The sequence below is a fragment of the Varroa destructor genome, unplaced genomic scaffold, assembly GCF_002443255.2.
Source record: "Varroa destructor unplaced genomic scaffold, Vdes_3.0 BEIS01000007.1, whole genome shotgun sequence".
NCBI classification, from domain to species: Eukaryota; Metazoa; Arthropoda; class Arachnida; order Mesostigmata; family Varroidae; genus Varroa; species Varroa destructor.
Window position 1 is genome coordinate 9,099,362 of NW_019211460.1, and position 10,749 is coordinate 9,110,110.

Genomic DNA, 10,749 nt, shown 5'->3' on the forward strand with positions numbered 1-10,749 from the left:
TTGTTATTAAGAACCAAAATGAGTCAAAGATGTTACGCTATCATGACCATTGACTATGTCATCATGGTTGTTGAAATTCTTGAGATTTAGAGATGGAACGGTATCTTGACAGCAAGCAATACTCAGATTTAATAGTATAAAAAAGGGTAGTATTCGAAGGCTCGTACATGATTTCTGTAGAATTTGTATGGTATTATCACTTGGGCCCGTTACACTGACTGGGGATACGGCCATGTGTCATCTGCAGATGTGTAGTATTCGAACACCTTTCTCATAGCAACCTCTTCTCGCAGATGTGGTTTGGCAGGAAGAGCCTCCCCTCTCCGTTGCGAAAGCCTCATGCGGGGAAGCACCAATATTGTCGTGTGCGTTTGTGCCGATGTTTATCCTGCGTATAGGGCTCTGATAATTATATTTAAAGGGGTGGTTTACCACACGAATAGACTGGGCTCGGTGAGTCTCGTTGAATGGAGAGCAAATAACACCTGAAAGTTCTAAAAAACTCAACTGGTTCAAGGAGGTGAACGGAGATGAATTCTTTAGAATCGGAACCGGCTAGTAGCAGCACTAATGTGAGTGCGATAACTTGTGATTACGTAGTCCATCAAATGTTCACACCTTTTTGTTTCATCATCCACCCACTATTTTACAGGTCTTGTTTTAATCAATCGAATAACGTTGCTGTTGTACTTTGTAATATTTTGGTTCCTCTCTCAAGTGTCGCATGCAGAGGCATGTTCAAAGTGTTCATCAAGTAATGTATATATATATATAACACCCATATATATATAAAGAACTGAACAAACATGTCCTTTATCGGAATTTTACTTGATCTAGTAAATTAATTTAGTTCACTAAATATGACTGATCTTCCACAGCGAAAATGTAATAGCTATCTGTAGAAAAACAAAGAGTACCCAGTTCGTATGCAATCTGTGGAAAGTTATTATGAGTTGCTCACTCTGTTTTGTTTCCGGTTGCGTGTGTAGGGCAGGATTTTAGGTCAGTTGTAAAACCAATATGGGCGTAGCAGTAATAATGCCTCGCCATTATAAGACAATACAATTATTTAGAAATTACATTATTATAACTCAGTTCTATTGATTGTGTTTGCTCAGCTTCAAATCGTGTAATATACGTTTTTAGATTTTAACTTCGTGACCTAGTTGTCGTTAAGTCATTCTACGGATGAGGCTTTGTTTTAAAATAAAAGGGAGGGTCTCTGTTGAAATTTACGCTTCTATAGGCGAATCAAAGACCGCTCAAATTTTATTATATTTGTTATGAATTAAATAGATTAGCTAGATTAAGCAAAATCCTGATTAAGGAGACATCTGTACAGCTCTTCTATTACTATTATTATTCATTGTTATTTATTATTATCTACTATTCATTGTTATCTATTAAAAATTGAAAGGATTGAACAATGGTCACTTTCATGTTGTTGCTTATTTCTTAAATTTTAGGATCCTGTTAATGGTGAAGTTGCACATGTTTTCGATGGAACTCTTAGCAATGTGAGTAAAACTGTATTATTAATATAGTTTTTTTGCAGAAGGTTAATGACTCTCAATGATATCCGTTTAGAGGCTCATTGCCTGAAAGAAGACAGGAAGCGCTTTAAATGAATATATTGTGAAAAAATAATTACTGTTTGAACTTTTCTTGCTACTTATCATCATTTATTCGAAAAAATAAAAACCAGTAGACGATTGAATGTATGGGCACATTAAACTATCACTAAGCCACTCGGCAATCCCTGATATGCTTTAAATTCTGTTCGCCCCACCTAACTTTCATTTATCCCTATCACAGGAGGAGGCGCACTTTTCTGGAGACTTCGATGCAGCCAGTGGGTCCACTCCGTTCTTTTGTTCTGAGATTAATTTCAATGAGATTTCGGACACCCTATCGATTGCTTCCGGAATCAGCTCGCTATCTTCTACATCGAAACTAAGACGGTCGCCGAAGCCAGCGGTAGGCCAGAATTTCAGCGCAATTTTTATTTACCTCTAAGCCTATCTATGATATCTCTGATAACGAATGGCCCTTGTTTTTCCTAGGTTAAAGGAAGTGTGGTACGTCATGTTCAGTTACGACAAATTGGAGCGCAGTTGCAAAGAGCATTTGAAAGTGGGGAGGTTGGTTCTCCATCAGCCATGGCCGTTGCCACGCTCATCGCCATCGGAACTTCGAATGGAGTCACCCTCGTTTTCGGTATTAATAAGTGTTCGGATTATATGTTACTGATGAGAAAAATGATTATTGAGAGAAATAATTAACTCGAAAATGTACTAGCGGTTTCCTTAAGTCCTATAGTCTAAAAAAGATACTGCGAGTGTTCCCAGGACATCAACAAAAAAAGCAGATGAGTTTAGTCTGGAAATCGAAGTCAAGAGCCTTAATTTGTCAAGGTGTGCATTCATCTTTTAGGCTACCATAACGTGATATTAATTAAGGACTTCACTGGGTGTTGCCGTAATGCACCTCTTTCTTGGATAAAATGTAATTTGTGAAAAGCATCATTACAGGGAAAAATGCGAAATGATCATCGTTGACTTTAAAATTCGGCTCTTATGTTATACTTTGCAAAAACAGGCTCGTTTTCACCAAACACAATCTTTATATTATATATATATATATATATCGATCTTTATATTATCTTAACTGTCTCAAGAAACGAAAAAGTACATAATTATTTGCATTGCCCATTATTTCGACACCTTCCAGATTCGGAACAAATTCTCAGATGTAAGCTGGGCGCATCTGAAAATAATCATGGTCTTGTGTCAGCCGTCTCCTTCAATTCTGATGCCACGCGAATCATCGTGGGCCATTCCAAAGGACATGTCAGTAGCAACTCTTGTTTCATTTTTAAAGTAGCTTTCCTGTCCCTGTAATATGTTACGTCACGTAAAAGTACACAGTTCCACGCCCATCTTGCCATGGTAACGTGTGCGTTTTTCTTTTACTCTACTTGAAGCACAGATGACGATGTGGGACACGTCGAACGGAAAACTTCTGCGAAACCTTTCGGATGTGCATACGCCCAATCATGGTGTTTTGCTACTAGCCTTCACCGGAGATCCGACCACGGCAGTGGTCACCGACACTGGAGGATCAGTATTCGAGGTAAACTTCAGGAAGATTCTCACATCAAGATCGTATGAAAGCAACTGCATCTTTTCCGGAAGGTACGGATAATTAAACACATGTTTAAATATTGGCGTAATATCATGAACCACATATAGCAGTGGGACTCTGACATTAAATTAATGGGTCGTTGCATTCAGCTAATTTATGGGTGTAGGGGTACATTCATCGAAAGCCGAGTTATTTACTCTAATAAAGACGGCGAGATCGGGTAGACATGTACATCGGATACACAATAACGTATTTTAATCAAGTTCCATCTTAGATCTAAAATACATTTATTTAGAAAAAATGAAACAAAAATCGTCTCAAACTAACGTGCGCAAAGCTCTAATTAAAAACCTTCAGATCGTTTGCGTGGAAAACCTGCTTGCTTTCCGCATTTAACAACTATGAAGCACGCCGAATTCTGCGTTATCTAGTATGTGCATTTTTAGACTTATCGTGTTTTCTTTCATTTTATAGTCGAGGGGAAGTGTGTGCTATGGAGCCACTACGAGTAGCGTGTAGATTGCGCGGTCATCCTATAGAGGGGCTGTCACTCGTGGCCCTTGGAACGGTTACAAAATGCATCGTTATTCTTCTTCGACCTGTCGTCACCGTAGTGTTCACTCACCAGCTTCGGGTAAATAGTTTGTTTGTTTGTTTAATAACTCAATTTGTCTTGTTTAATGGCTTCAACACGGTTGTTAAATTGTCACATATATTTGTTGGCCAAATTTCCATCGTTTGATCAAAAGGATAGTAAATCTTCGACATTTTTTTGTTATAGAATGCTTACTATTGCTAGCCGCAGAAATGTGGTTTCAGCTTTAGTACCACTAAAAAATATCGGCCCTGTCTTTTAATAGCCAGTATAGATGTACAGAACTAGTTGTAAGCTATATAGATTACTTTGCATAATTTCGTGAATGCATTTGCTTGATTTTTCAGGCGGAAACTGACACAATACCAGTGTTGAGTTGGCAATTCTCGTTTTTTCAAGAAGGAAGCCGTAAAGTCTGTTCTCCCGTGCTCGCGTTTGGTCGAAAATCTACTATCTACCTATTTAAAGTATAATGTCTTGTACTTACTCTTATTATTAAGGTATTATGTACTTATATTATTGTATAAGGTTATTTCAAGTATGTCATAGTTATTATAGGTAACTTCGTCCCTTTATTTATGACTTGATTGCAATTTTGAGTAGAAACTGCAAAATTAACGGGGAAACTTAATGTGTTTGTATTCTGTTTAAGGTTCATACACAGAGCAACCACAAGGTGACATTTGAGCCCCTACAGCAGTTGGAAGTATCATATACAATGAGACAACTTTGCTTTGTAAACTATAAAACCCTTGCTATTCTTGATCATCGGGAAAGCCTAAAATTTCTCGATGTTCGACTAGACGAGGAGGTAGAGTCAATGGATTGCTCTGATCTAGACATTATCTATGAGGGTAGTCGCTATCGAGCCGAGGACACAGGCGGAAACGTCAGTAGGGCTATGGTAAGCTGTTTTTTGGTCAATGGCGTACATATAGCATGCATGCGAAACATGTTAAAGCATCGACATTGTCACTTTGGCGGCGAGAATACACGATTTCTTTTGCGGCTAATGCTAGTATATGGGTAACATACTCATCTCCTTTTATCATAAATTTAGACTGTAATCGGAGAAACTGCCTGTGCAAATACAATGGTCTCGTTTGGGAGCCAGTGTTTGATTCTTGGCGGACGAGGTATTCACATCTACTCGATGAGGTCCTGGACTGAGAGAGTAAATTTCTTCTCCAAGCAGAAACTTTATTCAGAAGCACTGAAGTTCGCTATTTCTTATTACAACGATGAAGGCGAGGCTACGTCATCTAATAGGGTTTGTATGCAATTTATCGGCTAATTTTTTAATAAGTGACAGATCTGAGATTAATCTTTTAAAAGATGGCCTTGCAGCCAGCTTCAAACCAATGATGATACATATTAATAATAATTATATTTACATATCTATTGATACCGGCAGATACTTTTAAACACACAGAACGATTGCGAAAGACGCATAACATGGGAATTTGTTGGTTGTCAGGTAATTGAAATCGTGACACCGAGAACCGAAAAAAGTCAGGCTCTGGTGGCGGAAAAAATCGCCCTTTTAATCGAAGAATTTGGCCTTTTTCTCGTTGATCGAGAAGGACAAAAGATTGATAATTTATTAACGCATTACGCGGCCAATGTGCCGTTGTGCATTCACTATGCGGTGATCCTGCCAACAAAATATCAGATCCTTGACACGCTTTATGAGCTTTTTGCACAAGACCCGATGGCTCTTACAGTTTTTCTGTCTAGTAAGTACAAACAACAGAATTTTAACTTTACGACAGAGTCTGCTCCTTCTAGAGTTAAGATAATTTAAAGTGATCGAAAACATTATAATTAATTTCTATAAAGAATAAATTCAGAACTTTATATTAGTTTTCTTTATATGAGTAACCTATCCATAGGGAAATATGATTGTTGAGCACTTTAAGACGTGAGCTTCAAGAAGAACTGAGACGAGTTTGGTTAGGTTTTCTGAATTGCAGGATTCGGAGTATTGTACACACGTAATCGGTGTCGATTTCTCGTATCAATGCATTAGATTTTATAATTCAGTGTCGCTGACTATCATTTAAAACGTAATCCCAATTTCGGTTTCTTTCCCGTTACCGTAGACCTCTATATAAGCAGATATTTTCTAGAGAAATAAACTTAGTTTAACATAGTTAATATATATAATTGGTTAAAACACTAATTAATATCTTCAGTTTTACGTATGATGATCCTCTGTAGGTCTTCAACCGTACATAAGTGGGGGTGATCTACCGGAGTTAAATCCAGTTATCGTAAAGGATTTTGTCAATTTGCTTAGTTGCGAAAATAAATTTGGAGAGTTGGAGAGATCGCTTGTACAGCTGGCCATAACTTCCATTGATATACACCAGGTAAGGAGAATCATATTCATATATCTTTTTAATACAAGATCTTTTTAATTAGCAATCGTATATTATCACTACGGTGCAATGGAAACAAAGATTTCTGTGTGTAGGAGGTTTTTTTCTTACATAGCTTATAAGCATTTCATATCTTTCCCAGGTAATGAGTGTTTGTAAAGAAAATCGTCTTTATGACGCTATTATCTACATTCATAACGCCGCAATGTTGGACTACACGGGGCCAATTGAGGAAATGGTTGACATCATTGCAGCACCTCTTGCTATGAATAAAGAACCAAATTATGCTGAGATTGAGGCGAGTTTCACTTCAAAAATGTATATACATATACATAATGAGCACATAATTGCATTTTCAGTCATATACTTCGAAAACTTTACATTACAATATTACAGAATCTGTTTTATTTATGAATTATTGAGCAAGGGCGGTTTTATATAATGGAACTGCCTCACTGAACTATCAATTATCTACTTTAAAAAATTAATAGGATAAAAATAGATTCAGCATTAATATGAGTAAAAAATACACACGTTAATAAATTTCAGCTTTAGTTCATAAATTGAGCTTTTTTGGCGTTATGTTTACACTACGCTTGAGTAGGTGGGCAACAAGCTGATGGTCTACATCAGTTGCTGTTTAGCGGGTGCAGCCTACCCCTGCGGCACGTTATCACTGGCCGAAGCAAGCCGTGCTCGTGAAGCGATCGTGAAGTACCTCACAACCCCTGTGCCTTCAGGATCACTACGTCCTCCCTTTTATTGTCTGCGAACACTTCTACACTTCAATGCTCGGGAGTTTCTCAATGTTGTATCGCTCGCGTTTCAAGACGAGCAGCTCAGTGCGACAGAAGGTGAATAAGTTCGGTTCGCTGTTCCAATTTTCTCTCACTGTAATATGGTTCAGTTATACGCGTGAACTAAAAATGTTAGCTTAAAATATTTTTTTATGTTTGCATAGCTTATTTCCTTGAGTTTTCAATAACTTGCGAATCTTCAAAGGTCAGGACTTGAGGAAGGTCTTAAATTCAATGTGAATGCTTATTCTTTAAATGTCTGCAGAGTCAGGTGAAACTACGGAAACCCCTGAGCCCCCAGAAGCAATAGCTGCTACTCTGGGTCAGGACAAACAACAGATCGTAGACATCCTTTTGCAATTAATGGTGCGAGAAGAGGGTTTCGAGACACACGAAATGAGCGCACTTTTTACCTTTCTCGCAAGACAGATGGCTAAACAGGTAGCCGGTACCGGTATCCGGGTTGACAAACAGCTATTTGAACAGGTGATACTCATTTTAAGATTAGCTTTCGAGTTCCCTATTATTTTTCCGTTTTTGTTCGCCGTAAATTTGATATGAATAAGGAAAATTTTCATTGGAATTTTTTAATGCTTTTTTTAATATAGCACTAATTTTCAGGTCGTTGAGTATTTGACTAACGCAGACGAGGAGAGTAGAATGGAGGAACGGCAACAGGCCATGATGGAGTTATTAACGAGTGGCGGATTGAAAGGTATTGCACGTTCGTGCTTTCACTTTGTCTTGTATCACAATGATTTCGTTGTTTTTAGCCTTAGTTAGTAACACTCATCATCAAATCTCTAAAACACGCAGCCCCATAATTCTGTGAAAACACCTCCATGATATGTTTTTCCGTAATAAGTGTTTAAGGATGCTGTGCAGTTAAGCAATCATTAGTGAAATTAATGTTACGTCTAAATTCACAACATTTTTTCATACGTTTTTCAGATATCCCCATTGAGCGACTGTTGGAATTAGCTGAACAAGCTCGATTTTACCGTGTCTGTGAGATTCTTTATGAACAGCAAAGGCGATTTGATAAAGTGCTTCTCTGTTATCTTAACGACCCTGCGCGACGAACAAAAAGTTTCGCTTACATAACCCAAATCCTAAACGGGGTGGATTATAAAGCCGCCGAAAAGATCCAGCTTGAAAATCAAGTTGTAGCAGTTATCGACGAACTGATACAAGTGGATGCGATGTCAATGGCCGCACTTGTCATTGATCTTCTGCCGAAACGGATCAAAGAAGTGCTAGATCGTCTCGAGGGAATGCCCGAAACACAATACCATTTACTTGAAGGCGTCTATCGGTTGGCCGCTGGGGAGTGTCAGGACACGATCATTGGAGTCAAGGACGCAGAAGCGGTCACAGTGTCTCCCGACGTGCAAGAGAAATATGTGGAGCTTAAGTGCATCTTCGACCCCGATGGCGTGCTAGCATTCCTCAAAGGAGTGGAATATTTCCGCGATCTAGAGGTTCTAGCCATTTGTAAAACCCATCGAGTATATGAAGCAACAGCATTTATACTTGAAAAGCTACGCGAAATACCGGAGGCATTTGAGAGCTACCTAAGCCTAGTTGAGCAACACCTCATACAGTGGCTTAGGAGTCTTGATACTGCTTCGCCTCCTAGCGACTGCTCAAAAGTCTCCGACCAAATTGGTAAGGTCGTCTATTTTCTTCAGAGAAACTGCGGCGCTTTACAGGTGTGTACAACCATATTACCAATGAAACCACCGAATATAAACTAAAAAAATAAAGCTAATGTGCAATTCTGGATAAGTAGATTGGAGATTTAGATTGGGCTTGCTGTCCCGTGGATAGTGTTCGTTTTCGCATAACGTGTGTTCGCATTTATGGTTGCAGGCGGATGACCGTGAGACAATGTGGTTTCGTCTACTAGATGTGGTAATGAAGCCACAGAAAGATTCTTTAGATCGGCCAGACCTAAGAGAACTTACATCGTCGTTATTGAATGCAATGATGGGGCACGTGAGTCCTTACTCCATTCTTACTAAAGTAATGTCCGATCCTGCATATAATCTCAATGAGTTCCGTGAGGTGAGACGCTTCATTGGGGCTATGATAGATACTTACAACTTCGAGCAGACCATGTTGGCGACCACAAGCAACCTTATAAATTGTGACCTGTCGTGTAAACTCGCAGATCTTAAGCGTCTTGCTAACAGGGCTGTTGTAGCAACTGTGGCAACCTGCGCATTTTGCAACCGTCCTTACGCCGGAGCTGATACTCGAGAAGTAAGTGTTTAAAATCTTATGCAATAGAATTGATTAATAGCTAATTGCCGTAGTAAGCCACTAGAATTCGTTTCAGCATACTACGTTAGATTGTGTGTCGTGTTATCATATATGCTGGAAATCAATGGGAGCGACTGTAAATAAGCACTTTAAAGTTTCTTAAGATCTGAATCTCGTTAGTGGTCGTATATTCCCTTATGTTTTTGAGTAGGTTGTAAGCTACAATTGTTTCTATATTAAACAAAATGAAAAATGAGCATTTATTATGTATACTTCGGCAATTTTCAGGTTATCGTCTTTCGTTGCGGGCACGGTTACCATCGTGAATGTGTTGACCAAAAGTTTGAAGCACGCACAGTAAGTGACCTCAAATGCCTCCGCTGTGGTAGAATGAATTGTACAGCTTTCGGATTGCCGTCTGAGTCTTCGACTCACGCTGGGAATGCTCAAGAAGGACAGAAAGGCGGTGCTGCAGCTGATGGAAGTCGACAAGTGAGAAAGCGGCGGATCAGAACGATCGTTCCTCGCTTGTTACCAAAAGAAGCCTATACAGAAAACAACGAAACGCGATCCGTCACCGTTGTAAGTACTGATAAAATCTACTGACTTGGCCCAGTAAATTGGCTCATCTTTCAGTATTTGGGTATAAAAACTAGCTTAATACTGACAGTAATGTAATAATTATCGGTGAAATGCTTTTTTTTTTCTCTCCCGCCAGTATTCTACGCTTTCGCCAGTTCAGATGGAAGCCCTCGAGCACTTCAAAATGACCCAAAAGATGCCGCAAGCATCAACATCAAATGAAGAAGTTCGACTCAGAGCAGGTACACTGCTATCACGTGATGATTTCAAACTCTTCCTTGGCCCGTCACCCGATAACCCCGTTGCAAGGGAACTCTTCAGCTGAGAAAAGAAGGATTATTAAGATCTACTCGATATTCTCAAACGAAAAAAGATTAATTTCGATAGTTCGTTTTTACGCAAAACTTACGTTTTTTTGCAAAACGCAATTTTTTGTCATCCATCGATGTGGCTGCGTGTATATGGTCACGAGGAACAGTATTAATGCACGATCCTGTTCGCCAGTAACGTTAGTATTCTGAGTAAACGCTCTTATGAGGCAGACCAGTATGTAAGCATTTTAGTTACCTTTTTGCTACTTTACATCAAAATTACTTGTTGGTATTGTCGATTGCAAAACCTCATATATTTTGTAGGTGTTTGTTTTGAGTCCCACATTTATATTTATTACAAATCCTGTACTTTATAGGATAACAATGCTCTGTGACGGGCTATACAAAGCAAAAAGAACACCAGTCCATGAGCCCGAGGACATGTTCCAGGTTGTTTATTTCTTTAAGACGTAACTGTAATTATCGCTAATCAACAGAGTCATCATGCATTCAGCAGTTTATGGCGTCTTATGAAAAATAGTTTGACATAGTAGAAATGAGCAAGGAATAGGATGCAGTTTTTTCTGCAATTGTCCTAAGATATGCTGTAGCTACCACGAGCTCAGTAATGTTTTCCTCGGAAAAAAATAGTTTTTACAGCATTTATATATAGA

At 38.9% G+C, this 10,749-nt stretch overlaps 1 protein-coding gene across 1 annotated transcript; it reads left to right on the forward strand.

The window, feature by feature from the left end:
- The first annotated feature begins 278 nt into the window (after nucleotides 1–278).
- Vps8 (vacuolar protein sorting 8) lies at nucleotides 279–10,732 on the forward strand. Its single transcript, XM_022815691.2, has 20 exons — nucleotides 279–572; nucleotides 1,467–1,517; nucleotides 1,816–1,977; nucleotides 2,064–2,217; nucleotides 2,731–2,849; nucleotides 2,989–3,194; nucleotides 3,619–3,778; nucleotides 4,087–4,206; nucleotides 4,392–4,643; nucleotides 4,800–5,009; nucleotides 5,217–5,475; nucleotides 5,960–6,111; nucleotides 6,263–6,418; nucleotides 6,725–6,974; nucleotides 7,183–7,403; nucleotides 7,539–7,632; nucleotides 7,869–8,629; nucleotides 8,790–9,182; nucleotides 9,471–9,764; nucleotides 9,901–10,732. The coding sequence occupies exons 1-20, from the start codon at nucleotides 531–533 to the stop codon at nucleotides 10,087–10,089; spliced, it is 4,245 nt and encodes a 1,414-aa protein (XP_022671426.1). The 5' UTR covers nucleotides 279–530; the 3' UTR covers nucleotides 10,090–10,732.
- Nucleotides 10,733–10,749: the final 17 nt, after the last annotated feature.

What these genes read in the sequence shown, in the direction of transcription:
- Vps8 (XM_022815691.2), top strand. Translation starts at nt 531, where the DNA reads ATGAATTCTTTAGAATCGGAACCGGCTAGTAGCAGCACTAAT. An exon ending in GACGGTCGCCGAAGCCAGCG is followed by an intron (nt 1,978 to 2,063) that starts GTAGGCCAGAAT and finishes TGTTTTTCCTAG; the next exon opens with GTTAAAGGAAGTGTGGTACG. An exon ending in ACAAACAGCTATTTGAACAG is followed by an intron (nt 7,404 to 7,538) that starts GTGATACTCATT and finishes ACTAATTTTCAG; the next exon opens with GTCGTTGAGTATTTGACTAA.